Source organism: Pelophylax lessonae (assembly GCF_965119305.1).
Source record: "Pelophylax lessonae genome assembly, chromosome: 11".
In the NCBI taxonomy this organism is placed as follows: Eukaryota; Metazoa; Chordata; class Amphibia; order Anura; family Ranidae; genus Pelophylax; species Pelophylax lessonae.
Genome location: NC_138778.1, coordinates 92,784,516 through 92,799,795, shown reverse-complemented (window position 1 = coordinate 92,799,795; position 15,280 = coordinate 92,784,516). Strand labels below are relative to the sequence as shown.

The 15,280-nt window shown below is 46.4% G+C and overlaps 1 protein-coding gene across 1 annotated transcript in view; it reads left to right on the top strand.

Annotated features, from left to right (window-relative positions):
* The window catches only part of VAT1 (vesicle amine transport 1), a 108,119-nt gene that overhangs the window by 66,502 nt on the left and 26,337 nt on the right, over positions 1–15,280 (top strand). Inside the window, exons 3-4 of the mRNA XM_082271498.1 lie at positions 5,259–5,429; positions 14,688–14,777. Of these exons, the coding sequence (XP_082127624.1) occupies positions 5,259–5,429; positions 14,688–14,777 (261 nt within the window). The remainder of the gene's footprint in view (positions 1–5,258; positions 5,430–14,687; positions 14,778–15,280) is intronic.

Genomic DNA, 15,280 nt, shown 5'->3' with positions numbered 1-15,280 from the left:
CCCCTCCTAGAGTGTATTGTGCTTTAATGTTTTTAGTCCAAGTGCAATACCTTACACTTTTCCACATTAAACCTCATTTGCCATGTAGTTGCCCACTCTTGTTGTTCAGGTCATTCTGTAAGATTTCTGCCTCACGATGTGAAGTTGTTGCCCAGCCCAATTTTGTGTCCTCTGCAAAAACTGAGATCGAGCTAATGATCCCATCCTCAATGCTATTTTTGAATAAATTGAACAAAGTTGGTCCCAGGACTGAACCTTAGGGGGGGACTCCACTCGCCACCCCAGACCAGTCTGAGTACACGTTTAAATTACCACCCTTTGGACATGCCCCTTTAAAAAGTTCCGTATCCAAGAGCAAACCTTGTGGTCGATGCCTGCAGACCTTATCTTATAAATTAAACTTCTGTGGGGAACTACATCAAATGCCTTCGCAAAATCCAGGTACACCACATCCACTGGTCTCCCCCTATCTAGTTCACAGCTCACCTCCTCGTAGAATGTTGCCAGATTGGTTTTGACAAGAGCGCCCTTTTGTAAATCCGTGCTGATGTTGTCTTTAGCAAACTCTTGGATATAGTCCCTTATCCCTTCCAGAAGTTTACATATTATTGGCCTATAATTTCCTGGGATATGCCTCTGCCCTTTTTTGAATATTGGTATCACGTTGGCTTTCCTCCAATCACCTGGTACAGTTCATGTCAAAATACTGTCAGCAAAGATCGGGAACAGTGGTCTAGATATAACATTAGAGTTCTTTGAGTACTCTCAGATGTATGCCATCCGGGCCTGGTGATTTACTTGTGTAATTTTATCCAGTCTTTCCCTGATTTCACCCTCTGTTAGGCATAGCGGCAAGTCCAGTGAAGTACTGCTAACCATACAGTCATCGGTGTACCCCTCTTCCTGTGTAAAGACAGGTGAAGAAAGCATTAAGCACGGTTGCCTTTTTCAGTGTCCTCTGTAACCATCCTCCCATCGTAATTATGTGTGCAACATGCTCTTTTTTGCTGTTGATTATATTTAAAGAATTTCTTGGGGCTCTTTTTACTATCCTCTATTTCTCTCGAAGTTGATTTTAGCCATTTTGATTTCGTATTTACATTTCTTGATTCCTTGTACTGCTGATAATGTGCCCTCCGATTTTGTATTTCTTGAAGGCCATTTTTTCCCCGAATAACTTTAGTTACATTATGGTTTAGCCAGCCAGGTTTGGCTTTGGCTCTTCTAAATTTATTTCCTATAGGAATGCACTGAGATGCATTGGTTTTAATGTTCCTAAAGCATTCCCATTTTTCCTCCATCGTTAGTGTTCCTAGGGTTTAGTCCCAGTTTATTTCCTTTATCATTGAGCAGTTTGGGAAAGTTTGCCCTTCTGAAGTTTAGAGTTCTTATGTTCCCCTCTTGCCTTGCTATATTGTAATTTACGCTAAATTACATCATCTGGTGATTGCTAGAACCCAAGTTTCCCCAGACTCCTACATCTGAAATGCAGTCTGCCAGCCGGGAGCCACTGTCACCTATTTTGCAAATCTCTATTGTATCCTTAAGTTTACTATGACCCTGCCTCAGTAAGAGCCTCTGCAATTATTTTGGACTTCAGTTGTCCATATTGAATGACACGTGGCCGGCTTCACCACCTGCTATACCATCTATATTCCTGTGATAAACAAGACACTGCTAATCAGACTGTGGTTAACCCATTGATTTTAACATCCTTGCAAGCATCACTTATTCCCTGTACAGTCAACCATAACACCACTCAAAGCCACCCCTGAGGAAGAAGCTTTACAGTCTTCGAAACGCGCCGGGTTTTGGTCTTTGTATGTGGTTGGTTACTGTAATGGTATAAATGTTTTTGCTTGCAATCATTTTAACCTCACTTTTTGTATATTTCTGTTTAATAAAATATTATAACTATACTTAATATTTCTATAAATCTTTGTGCCTAAAAAATCCCACCCCAGGGGAACCCTCCCAATTCTTGTACATCTGAAATTAGGTCAGGGTCATTAGTAATTAATATATCCAGCACTGCATTCTTTCTAGTAGAATCCACCAACTGAGACATGAAGTTGTCATGTAAGTTTTCCATGAAGAGGCGGGCCTTAAAGCGGAGTTACGGCCACAGAAAAAAAATTTCAATGAACATACCCCCGGGACAGTCAGGGCTAGTACATTCCACAATGGCTAGCATCTGATCTGTCCCGGTTCGCACTTACCTGCAAGAAGAAATACTCACTTTTAAAATTTCTTCTCCAGCGTTGCCATCTCTGTTGTGGGCAGCTGAAGCCAGCGTGTCCTCTTCTGAGTCCTCTTCCGTGTCTTCTTCTCCCAGAATGTGCCGGCACCGGCCCCTCTCGTCACTTCCGGTGCGGCGCCGCATTCCTCCACAGCCTCTGGGCATGCCCAGAAGCTGTTTAGCAGGGAATGTGGCGTCGCACCGGAAGTGACGAGCAGGGCCGGTGCTGTCGCATTGATTCCTGGGAGCGATGACGTTCAGCTCCCAGGAATCATTGCAAAGCGGAAGGGACGGCACGGGCTGCGCGGCCGAGGGAGGAAGTGGAAGAAAGGTGAGTATTTTCTTTCTGCAATTACAAGGCAAGTTTAAAAAAAAAAAACAATCGTAACTTCCCATTTCTTCAGGTGACAACTAGGAAGCGGATGGCCCAAAATCGTCTGTCGATTTTGTGTCGAACTCCGCTTTAAGTGAGTGTTCAGTCCCCTCTTTCCCCAGTCATTGTCTGGATAATTGAAGTGCCCGAATATGACTGATCCCAGCTTTGCCGCCTTACCCAACAGTGATCTAAATTCCAGCTCTACCTCCTCCTTTTGGTTGTGTGGCCTAGAACAAACCCCCCACAATTACTTTTCCCTTTACTTCTTCCCTGGGAGTTCTACCCACACGGATTCTAACTCTGTACTCATCCCTTACATAATGTCACTCCTCTCCACCACCCTTACATTATGCTGACTCCAATAATACCGTCTGTCCTTAACTCCCTTCTGACTGACTCTACTCCTGAGCCCTTCTCCCCCCCACTCCTAGTTTTAAAGCCCCTCCAACTTTGTGGCCATCTTTCTCCCCAATAGAGCTGAACCATCCCCATTAAGGTGCAGCCCGTCCTTACTAAAGAGTCGGTAGCCTACTTTAGTCAGCCCAGTTCTCCAGGAACCCGAACCCCTCCTTCCTACACCAGTTCCTCAGCCACTTCAGTTCCCTAATCTCCTGCCTTTCTGGTGTGACTTGAGGTACAGGCAGTATTTCAGAGAAAACTACCTTGGAGGTCCTACCTCCATCTATTCCCTAAGTCCCTGAAATCATTTTTTAGGATCCTCCACCTTCCTCTTGGTCATTGATGCCTATATGCACCATGACCACTGGGTCCTCAGCCCCGCCCAAAAATCTGTCTACCCGATCTGCCGAACTCGAGCGCCTGGTAAACATACTGTTGGCTACCACGATCCTTTTGACAGATTGTTCTTTCTGTCCTCTTGATGATTGAGTCTCCCACTACCACAAGCTGTTTAACCTTTCCTGAATCTCGGCCCCCCTCCTTCCTGGAGCCGCCGCTCCCCTGGTAGCTGGGGGAGGGCACAAGCTCACGCACTGCCACCCCTGAGCTGATATCCCCATAGTCATGCAACTTGGCATATTTTATGGGGTGTACAAACTTGGGACTGGCCTCCCTAGCACTCTTCCCTTCCCCCCCCCCCTTCTGTCACCCAACTTGCCTACCTCTGGTGCCTGCGTCTCCACTCCCCCCCCCCCCCCCCCCCTCCTATATGCCTGCCCCTGCTGGGTAATGTCCCAAGCTCCTTTCCCGGCTATTGATGCTACGCAATATTGCCACTTTGTTTTCTAGATCTGGGCTTCCAGAGAAACAAGTCGCACACATCTTGCACAGCAGTGTTCGCCCTCGTTTGGTTCATCAAGGAACGCATACATGCAGCAAGAAGTGCAATGAGTGGCATCCCCAATCCTGTCGGGCATTACCCTGTACTCTGAGGATAATTGGTATACGACCTGCTATTGTTTACCTACCCTACCTCCTATCTCCCCTGGTACTCACCAGTCGCCTGGTTACACCCAGACACTCTGTACCTTCAGTCGCAAGGAACTCGCAGTCGCACTCCCAGTCGCAAGTGCTCTAGGTATTAAGGTATTAAAGTGTTCCAAGTCCCTCTGCTGACCCTTCAGTTATGCCTGTCCCACCCCCTGGATTGTCCCGCGCAGCCTCCCTGTATAGAGTGAGCAGAGTAGATCAGCTCACTGCAGACTATTCCAGCTCCCACTTATTCCCTTACAGTGACTTTTAGTCTCTTACAGTGCTGATAGTTATTGCTCCCTTCAGCCCCCCCCCCCCCACGATCTGCCGATCAGCTGATTCAGTCCCCTACTCACGTCCGCTGCCTCTGTCCGTCGTCCGCCACTGCTTCTGCCACACTGTCACCGGTCCCGAGGGTCCCCGCACCCGGCTTCCTTGTGCGGATCCCCCCCCCCGTGCACATGTCGCATGCAGCTCTGCCTCCTCTGTACAGAGCGGTAAGGATGTGGAATACTCTTCCACAAGCAGTGGTATCTGTAGGAAGCATCGATTAGATGGGCACCTTAAAGACAATATACTGGGTATGCGATGTACGGTTAGCAGTAAACACACACACACACACTATGGGTTGAACTGGATGGACTAAAGTCTTCTCTCCCCCCCCCCCCCCCCCGACCTCGCCAACTATGTAAGATGTGTACCTTAAGAGCACAACCAAAAGGTATATACAATGTTTTATTGACAGCAGACACACATGGGTTGGACTGGTGGTGTTTTTTTCTTTCTTTCCCCCAACCTTACAAACTAGAACAATTAGGGGAACTTCTGCATCCGCGTTAAAAAAAACTTTGCAAACAATATTTGAACTCCGTTGTAACAGCCGAACACTCATGGCATTCTTACCTCTGCAAAAGGTGTTACTTAGAGTAAAAAATGTTAAATTAAAGGAAACTATTCCATGATTTTTGTCAAATTGTCAATTGTACTATGCTCTTTTCAGAGTACATTGAGACTTTGTGCATATTAGTCTATTAAACTGGAAAAATGGGGTTGTTCTAAAACTTGACCAGTGTATGTACTTGTAATCATACTGTCTATATTTTTTGGACTAATTTATGGATGTATTGTGGTGGTTTTTTCTTTGTATTTTGAAAAAAAAGATTAGTGGGCTGATCCTGTTAGCCATCTTATGTAATGTATTCTCTTCCATAGGTGGTGTTGGCACTGCAGCAATACAGCTCTGTAAAACTGTGGAGGATGTAACCATATTTGGAACTGCTTCTTCTGCCAAGCATGAAGCACTTAAAGAACATGGTGTGACTTACCCTATTGACTACAGGACGAGTGATTATGTGGATGAACTTAAGAAAATCTCTCCTAAAGGTACAATATATAAATGGAAGTGCAGCACTACACCTATAATGCATACACGAAAAAGCACATACAATTTCTGTGACATTCAAAAATATAAATTGTATCCAGTGCTAAACTTTCCTTCATTGACTGACACAGCTCCTGTCATTCTTGACCATTGGGTTATGCTGCCCCCTACAGGAGTAGGACTCTAGGCAGAAAACTTCTGGCTACACCCATGGGCAGTCACATGGGGTATACTTCCTCTTTCTGCTATAGCCAGTCACTTTTTTTTTTTTTTTTTTTTATGCCTAGTCAGGAGTAAGGACCTAGTTCCTTGCTGGGATCTTTGGTCCTGGCAATTTTTTAGATCATTTTTACCTCCTGGATTTTTCTGGTGAGAGCTACGATCATCAACTGCCAGACTGGGCGAGAGGCTGCATAATCTAGATCCAGTGGTCCAGGCAACTTCGCCCCCCCCCCCCCCCCCCGCTAAGTCCCTTATTCTGCCCCTCCCTTCCACATACGCAGGGCATGTATTTTTTGGGTCTCCTGGCCACTTTCCTGGGGGGGGGGGGGGGGCAGGGCGCTAACTGGCGATGGGGGCTGGGGGGGTGCACCGCTGTCGACCGGACAATAGATTATGCGGGGGGGCGGGGTTGTACCCGCTGCAGGCTCCTGCCAGGGCCCCTGTTCTGCCATGATCTGTCCTGAGGCCTGGTCTCCCATATCTGGGTCCCTGTACGCCTAGTGGTGCCGCCATTTTGTTGTAGCCTGTATATTCCTATATATGGCGGCCAAGTTTGTGTAGTCTGGTGGCCGTTTTCTTGTGGTTTGCAATTGCAAATAGCGGCGGCCATGACAGTGGAGCCCCATGGGTGGCTATTTCGGCAGTGGGAGCCCCTCCTTATCCCCTGGTGCTGAATCCTGGATTAATTAGCTTCCTGATCGCTGCAAGTGTAGTGCAGATGCCTGTGTCGGCGGGTGGCAAGTCTGGTTGGGTCCTCGCCCTCTCTCCTGAGGATTGCTCTGGGCCTTGTGCTTGGCGACCGGATGGTGTGGGGTCCTCCTGGTGACTCATGCAGTCTTTTGAGCAAGTTTCCCCTCCTGATTTCCCCCCCCCCCTTGCTGAGGCTGTGGGGCCCTCCGGGTCCCAGCCACCCATCCATGCACTGACGGCAGTCCTGGAGTCCCTTGTGTCCCGGGTGGAGGTGGCTTGCGGGCGACGGACTAGCAAAAAGCGCTCCCCGGCCTTACCCCTGTCTCATCTGATCCTGAATCTGGTTCGGCTGCCGTGAATGTGAGTCAACCCGAGTTGGCGACCACATGCCTGGAATCCTCTGGTGAGGACAATTCGACAGTATGGTCGCTAAAGAGTGGTGACGACCAAAGCCTCCCTGTGGGGTTCCTAAGAGTTTTACTAGGCGTTACCCCTATTAGGGAGTCAAACATGATTCTGGTTGAAGAGCACCCGGCCTTTAAGGATCCGACTGATGGGAAGGTGGAGGCTGTTCTCCTTAGCTGGTACGTCAATGAGGCCAGTATTTACCATTGCCCTGTGGTGTCACAAACTCTGACAAAGTGGGATAAGCGCCTACGCTGTGACCAAGAGGGAGAACAGCTCCCCGTTCCTTTGCTGAGCTGGTGGACCAACTGGTTCAGGGGCTGCAGTTTATCTGTGGTGCCTCTTTGGATGCCGATCCCCTGATGGCTCGCCTCTGTTTTGGCAGTAGTCCTTTAGCGTGTCTCTTGGCTCAAATGCTGGTCTGCGGACCAGACTTCCAAAAAGACTGTGACTGATCTTCCCTTACAAGGAGATCGTCTGTTTGGAGCTAGAATAGGAGAGTGCCTGTTTGGAGCTAGCATGGATGACATTTAAAAGTCTCACAGGGAGGAAAAAGAGTACCCTCTCCTGCAGGCTCCGAAGGCTCAAGTTTTTTTTTTTTTTTTTTTTCTCCCCCCCCCCCCCCCCACCCCGTCCCTCAAGGTTGACTGGCAAGGGCTCAAAGCCTTCCAGGGCCTCCTCTGGTGGCCCTGAACGAACCTGGTCTGGCAAACCCAGAGCAGGCTTTTCCAGACCTGTGAACACGGCTCCTTCTGCATGAAGGTCTGCCCCTCCTGTATCGGGGGTGGGGGGGGGCATCTTTGCTGGTTTCCGGACCCGTGGACTTCCCTGGTACAAGACAAGTGGGTGAGTTTTGCTCTTGTCCCAGCAAGGTTTTCCTTCCAACCTGCGCCTGTCCCCAGACCGGTTACAGGGTCTGTTTGGGCGATTGTCCCGGTTCCGACTTCAGAAAGTTTTCAGGGTTTTCACTTACCTTTTCAGTCCCTAGGAAGGCAAAGTGCGTCCAATCCTGGACCTCAAGGTGCTAAACTGCTGATTGGTCTTCATCCAGAGGTGTTTCATCAGCTTTGTCTCTGGAGCACCTCCCAGGTAGATCAACAGGTGCAGAGAATTGTGGCTCGGTCAGGGATCCACTGGTGTACACGCTGGTGGCCCCGTGAGGTCAGTATCGTCCGATGCCTTCCCCCCTCAAGCTTCTGCCCAGACTCCTATGCAGGATAGAGACAGAAGGGATTCTGGTCATCTTGGTGGCTCTGGACTGGCCTCACTGGGCTTGGTATGCCAATCTAGTGTGGCTGGTCGCTGACATTGCTTAGATGCTTCCTCTCATGGAGGATCTGCTGTCCATCCTGCTTTAGTCGATGCCGTTGACTGTTTGGCTGAACGCCAGGTGCCGAAGGATAGAGGTTTGAGTCAGTGATTTCCTACTTTAAGCTAGGAAATTACTTCTAGGAAGATCTACCATCGTATGTGGAAGACTTGCATTGCGTGGTGTCTCTTGGGGTTCATCCTCGCTTCTTGGTGGCTCAAATCTTGACCTTCCTTCAACAGGGGGTTGAACAGAAATTTCCCTTGAGTACCATCAAGGGCCAGGTATCGCCCTTGTCTCTTTTTCCAGCGCCCTTTAGCCACACTCCCTGGTGCGTACTTTCTTCAGGGTGTCCCGCATTTTGGTTCCTCCAGTGCAGGGCTCCATTGCCGCCTTGGGATCTTGATTTGGTGCTTTCAGCTCTACAGAAGCCTGCCAATATTTGGGAGATTACCCGGCTTACTGTCTCAGCAGGTGGCCTTTTTGGTGGCCATCTTCTCAGCGGGCAGGGTTTCGGAACTGGTGGCATTCTCCTGTCCGCCTTATCTGGTGATTCACAAGGATAAGGTGGTGCTTCGCCTCTGTCATCCCTTCCAAAGGTGGTCACTTTCATTTGAATGAAGACAATTGTGTTGCCTTCCCTGTGTCCTAGGCCTAAACATCCGAAGGAAATTGTCTTGGATGTGGTCCAGAGAATGAATGTGTACCTGGCAGCTAGCGAGTCTTTCAAGAGGTCAGACTCTATATTTGTGTTCACGGATGGACCTCGCAAAGGGTTCGCTTCCTCTGCGACCATTTCCAGATGAATCGGACACAATGTTTCAGGCCTATTCCATCAGAGGTCAGATTCCTCCTTTTCCTGTCAATTCGCACGCTCCTAGGGCGATTGGTGCCTCCTGGGCCCTTCCGTCAAGCGTCAGTCGTCGGTGCACACTTTTACAAAGTTTTATAAAGTGGATTTGTTTGCATCTGTGGATGCTTCCTTTGGCCGCAAGATTTTGCAGGCTGCCGTTTAGAGGACCTAATCCTGTACTGTTTTTTTTTTTTTTTTTTTTTGGTGGGCTCCAGTTTTGGTTGAGCCCTTGTTGCCTGGTTTTGTTACTGTTTAGCCTTGGGAAATTTTTGCTGTTTCCCACCCCTGGTTAACACTGCTTTGAGACGTCCCAAGAATGATAGGAGCTGTGTCTGTCAATGAACGAAAGAGAATGGGATTTCTGACTTGCCGTAAAATCCATTTCTCTGTTCATTGACCGTCACAGCACCCACCCCTCTGAAGTTATAATTGACACTGCCTGTAACAAAACTGTATCTATAGCAGGAAGGAGTATACCCCCTGGGACTGCCCATGGGTGTAGGAAGAAGTTTTCTGCCTAGTGTCCTCCTGTAGGGGGCAGAATAACCCAATGGTCAAGAATGACAGGAGCTGTATCCGTCAATGAACATCCAAGAAATGGAGTTTACAGTAAGTCAAAAATTTTTATCGCTCTGTGCAAGCGATTTAAAACACTCCAACACTGTGCTTAACCTAAGATGTAGTCTTAACTTAAAACAATGACCTGGATATTAGATGTCATACAGAGCCTTTTTCTCCCTGAGGTCTTGCTGTCCCTGATGGTGTCCAATGCCTCACTGTCAACTCAAGACAGATGCCATATATAGTGTTCCATTTTAAGAAAAAAACCCTTTTTAAAGCACTTACAATTACTTGTGCACAATCTACTAAGTTTACACAGGTAACCTGCAGTGTTCATAAAACTCAATTTGGCATGCAGCTTATAGTAGCCCAACAAATCTGAATCCAGTTGCTTCCTGGCTTGTGTGCAGTGTCACAAGCCAGGAAGCCCAGCCCCTAAAGGTAGTGTCCATACTTTATGGACACCTTTTTATGTTCTCTTTAGATCAAGATAATGAAATGTAATGCACAATGAGAATCCTAATAACAGTAACAAGTCTGTTCTATAACAGACTAGTTTCTCCATGGAAGAGCTGGAGTCTGTCATTTCGGGAACGATCAGTCAAGCATTTTTTTTACAGTTTAAACTTATATGGGCTACATAACTTTTAACTTAAATCTTTCCCTACACAAGCCTGCCTTAACTTTTTGTCCTAGAGGAAACCTAGAAATTCAGGTAACCATTTCTAAAACCAATTCACTGTGGCCATAAGAAAAATGACCCCCTTTGTGGAGGTCCCACCTTACACACAGCTTAAAAAGGTCCTTGTTGGGCAACTGGTTTCACCAAGTGTTTTCTTCGAACTTTGCAGGCAACATCCAATTGTAGGTCAATTGGAAATGGCTCAAACCTCTAGCAACCACTGGAGGAACTCTAAGATTCCTTGGCACTCTGAGAGTGACTGCCCCAGATAAGGAATTTCTTGCCAAATCATTTGTGAATTTTCAAAATCTCACTAAGTTTTGGAAATGCATTCTTCTGCCCTAAAGGTACCCAAAAACAGAATCGGACATCTCTTCTCATAAGTACTTGCAGGTCTTGCTGACTGCTGTTGCGGCGATTGGAGCATTTGGCAGGACAGAAAAACGGACCCGATTGCTAGTCTTCCTCTTGGATATGCCAAAGCTGATGTTTCTGCTTCACTTTTCACGGACTTCATAAGGTTGGCTAAGTTGCCATTACAAGTTCAAAGGACGCTCTAGAGACCATTTACCTAACGTGTAGTCCGATGTAACACTTGCTATGAAGTATTTAGGGCAGCTTAAGCTTTAGTTTTGCTAAATTGAATTCCCTACAGCTTTAGTCACATCACTTCCTGGAAGTATACAGTTGTGCTCATAAGGTTACATACCCTGGCAGAATTTGATTTCTTGGCCATTTTTCCGAGAATATGAATAACACAATTTTCTTTCACTCATGGTTAGGGTCTGGCTGAAGCCATTAACTGTTTTTACTCTTTAAATCATAGTTACAACAGAAAATACCCAAATGACCATGATCCAAAGTTTACATACCCTGGTGATTTTGGCCTGATAACATGCACACAAGTTGACATAGGGGTTTGAATGGCTATTAAAAAGGTAACCATCCTCACCTGCCATCTTTTTACGTGTAATTTAGTGTGTATAAAAGGTCAATGAGTTTCTGGACTCCTGACAGACCCTTACATCTTTCATCCAGTACTTCACTGACCTTTCTGGATTCTGAGTCATGGGGAAAGCAAAAGAATTGTCTGCAAAGGATCTGCAGGAAAAGGTAGTTGAACTGTATAAAACAGGAAAGGGATATAAAGACATCCACGGAATTAAGAATGCCAATCGGCAGTGTTCAAACTCTAATCAAGAAGTGGAAAATTAGGGGTTCTGTTGAAACCAAACCACGGTCAGGTAGACAACTAAAATTTCAGCCACAACTGCCAGGAAAATTGTTCTGGATGTAAAGAAAAACCCACAAGTAACTTCAGGTGAAATACAGGACTCTCTGAAAACATGTGGTGTGGCTGTTTCAAGATGCACAATAAGGAGGCACTTGACGGAGGGGCTGCAGGGTCGAGTCACCAGAAGAAAGCCATTACTATGCAAATGTCACAAAGTATCCAACTTAAAATATGCCAAACAGCACAGACAAGCCTCAAACCTTCTGGCAGTCATTTGCAGTAATGAAACCAAAATTTAGCTTTTCGGCCACAACCATAAACGCTACATTTGGAGAGGAGTCAAGGCCTATGATGAAAGGTAAACCATTCCTACGGTGAAAACACGGAGGTGGATCGCTGATGTTTTGGGGATGTGTGGGCTGCAAAGGCACAGGAAATTTGGGTCAGAATTGATGGCAAGATGAATGCAGTATGTTATAAAATACTGGAGGAAAATTTGCATTCATCAGCCCGGAAGTTGCGCTTGGGACGTACTTGGACATTCCAACATTATGATCCGAAACACAAGGCCAAGTCGACCTGTCATTGGCTACAGCAGAATAAAGTGAAGGTTCTGGAGTGGCCATCTGTCTCCTGACCTCAATATAATTGAGCCACTCTGGGAAGATCTCGAAACATGCCGTTCATGCAAGACAGCCCAAGAATTTACAGGAACTGGAGGCTTTTTGCCAGGAAGAATGGGCAGCTTTACCATCTGAGAAGATAAATGCCACAAACTACCACAAGACTTCAAGCTGTCATTGATGTTAAAGGGGGAAATACACGGTATTAAGAACTGGGTATGTAAACTTTTTAAATCCTAACTACCCAAATGACCCTGATCAAAAGGGTAAACAGTTTATAAATGGCTTCAGCCAAAAAATGCTAACCATGAGTGAGAAGGGTTTTGTGTTTATCATTCATTCTCTGAAAAATGGCCAAGAAATCACATTCTGCCAGGGTATGTAAATTTAGGAGCACAACTGTATCTCACATTGTGCATACAGTGGGACCCTGGAGATGTCCAATCCTTGTTTCTTCACTTCAGCTCTGTAATGGTGAACTGCTTCAAGTCTTTTGGTCTCCAGGCAGAACAGCTGTCTAACAGGTACCATCCCCTCCTTTCTCCATCAGTCTTTTGACTACACTGCTTGTAACATTATCTGTGAATGAGGAGAGTGATCAGTGACGGGGCTCTCCCCCATTCATATTGATACAAACATTGTAATAAGTGTTTTGGGCTCATCCACACAACAAGAAAGGAGTGCTTCCCAAATGCATCTAGAAAATGCAGTGTTATTGAGGTTACCAAATTGCATATTGCAGTGCATTCTGGAAAAGTAGTGCTTGCACTAATTTTTCACATTCAGTGTCTTTTGTAGCCCACTTGAAGGAATGAGCTGTCAAAATGGGAATGCGTGCATTCTGGTGTTAACCAGTAAGGAAGGGGCATGTCCCCTTCAGACCATCTTTACTGCTATTCTGCCTGAACATCCAAAGCCGCACCTTTTCAGAAAAGGTGAACACCCTATAACCCCCACAAACAAACCCCCCCCCCCCTCCTTACCCCACGTGACTTGTGGGTGTTGAGCTGCCAGTACCCATGCAGCTGGTGCTGCAATCTGGGGGATTTTAAATTCCTGCTCTTCTCCTTTTTGGATTTGTCCTGGAAGCCCTGCAGAAAGGAGATCTGCTCTGTTGTGGTGCTGACCAGTCAATCCCTGATCTGTCCTAAAAGCTCTTCAGAAAAGGGAGGGTGGGGGAGAGAGAGAAGAGTGGGCATTTTAAATGCCTGGACTGCTGTGCCAGCTGCATGGGCACTGGCTGCTCATCACCCATGGCAAGTACAGTGAGGACTGGGGGCTGTCCGTGTGCTTGATTTACATGCAGAATCAACTTCATGGATGCTTGTCCACTTGCAGAACTTTCAGTGCTGTAGTGTTTAACCTTGCTCTTGTTCCCCCATTTATGCTGTCTCGCCCTGTGCAGTTTTACACATACTTCATAAAGTGGATTGTGTTGGCATGCAGCTGTCAGGAACCCCCTTTTTTTTTTGTGTGCACCATATGGGCTGGATGAGCACCCTTCTGGCAGATGTGAGGTGTAGATAGTGTGGACGGACCTCGAGCAGCTGCTACTGACTGTGCAGCCCGAACCCCAAACATCCTTTTCTGAAAGCAGGCAAAGCATAAAAACCATTTGGGAAAACCTTTTCAGTAAAAATACTTATTTTAGGGCACACAAATGCAATATTACCTAATTGTTGCAATTGTTGGCAGAGTATAAAAGATAAGGTTGCGCCAAATGGATACCCAACATGCCAAACCTTAAAATTGCATGAAGTGAAATGGAGACACAGGAACAGTGCCCTATATTTCCATAGGCAGTGCTCTAAAAGCCCCAACAGGTCATCAGTTTAGAGTTACCCAGAAGCTCTGGTGTTAGAATTATTGCTCTTTGGCATATGGGGTGATATGGATTGTCGCAATCAACATTGTGTGCATAGATGTCCTGCAGTGTGCGTTTATGTACAGGGGGGGGTCCTGAAAATGACAAATTTTATCTTTGACCAGGGGTGTTAGACCCCCTCATGCCTCACCTGCATGAAAGATCCCATTCCATCAGCTTCCTTTCCAGTGGAGGGGGGATCTGGAAATTGATTCTGGGTCATAAAGGGGAGGAGAGTTGATGCATTCACTAGGCTCCCTGCCCTCTGTGGCTGCACCTGCCATGCCGGTCCTGGGTGCGCTGATGGCAAAGCAGAGCCCTGGGATACATGGCCCGGGGCTGCATTTTTTTCGTGTTCAGAAGTGAGTGGCCAGCTGCGCTGTTTGCCTGTGGGATATACTCACTGCAGCCACCTCTGCTGTAAGGTCTGGTCCCATACAAATTTGGCAGTTAGAGGGGGAACTTACCGTTCCGGGAGAGATCTTCCTTGCTGTCTCGGATTGAGAAGAAATTTTTCCTCTGCTGGAGAAAATTGGACAATGTTTCATAGGGTTTTTATGTGACTAAAGCTGTAGGGATTTTTACAATCAACTTTTTGCTCGGTGTCCGTCCGTCCTTTTTGCTGATAGAATGTGAAATAACGAGGTTTGAGATAGAATGTGAAATACCGAGGTTTGAGAATGGAGGCATCCTAGACCTGGCAAGATGAATGCACAAAAAAGGCTGGGCTTTAGGTTGTGGTATGACTTTAGTATTTGATTGCAGCTGCAAGGCTAGGTTGCTGAAGTGATCATTTCTTTTTTTTTTTTTTCCCTAGGTGTAGACATAGTGATGGATCCCCTGGGAGGTTCTGACACTTGTAAAGCCTACAACCTGCTGAAACCTATGGGAAAACTGGTAATGTATGGTGAGTATTTTTAGAATTTCCTTTTTTAGAACAATGAAAGAAAGGTTTATGTTTGTACTAAGTTTGGATAAAGGGGTACCGCATCCCTAAAATGTATACTGTAAATTATGGGAAAAATTCCCAAAGTACACCCAAGGCTAAATCTTATCTTGGAGTTGTAAAGATGCTGCCATATTCAGGCTGGTGTGGACTTCTGCCCTGTAAGGCTTTGTCTATAAATACATCTTGCATGTGATCATTGTCATTGCTGTCAGTGTTAGCATGATTGGGAGCCAAGCCGATTGCTCTACAGTCATTGGTGACTGGAGCAGTCAAATGCAGTATGTTCAGAGTGCATCAAGATTGTGTGCATGCTGCTAGTCAACCCAGGGCTCAGACATTGTGTATTGAACATTAATCTACAGATAAATCAGGGGGGTGTACATAATTTTTTTTTTTTTTTTTGTATTGTGCAGCTTGCCCTAACATTGTAAAGCACTGTGCAAACTGTTGGCGCTATGTGT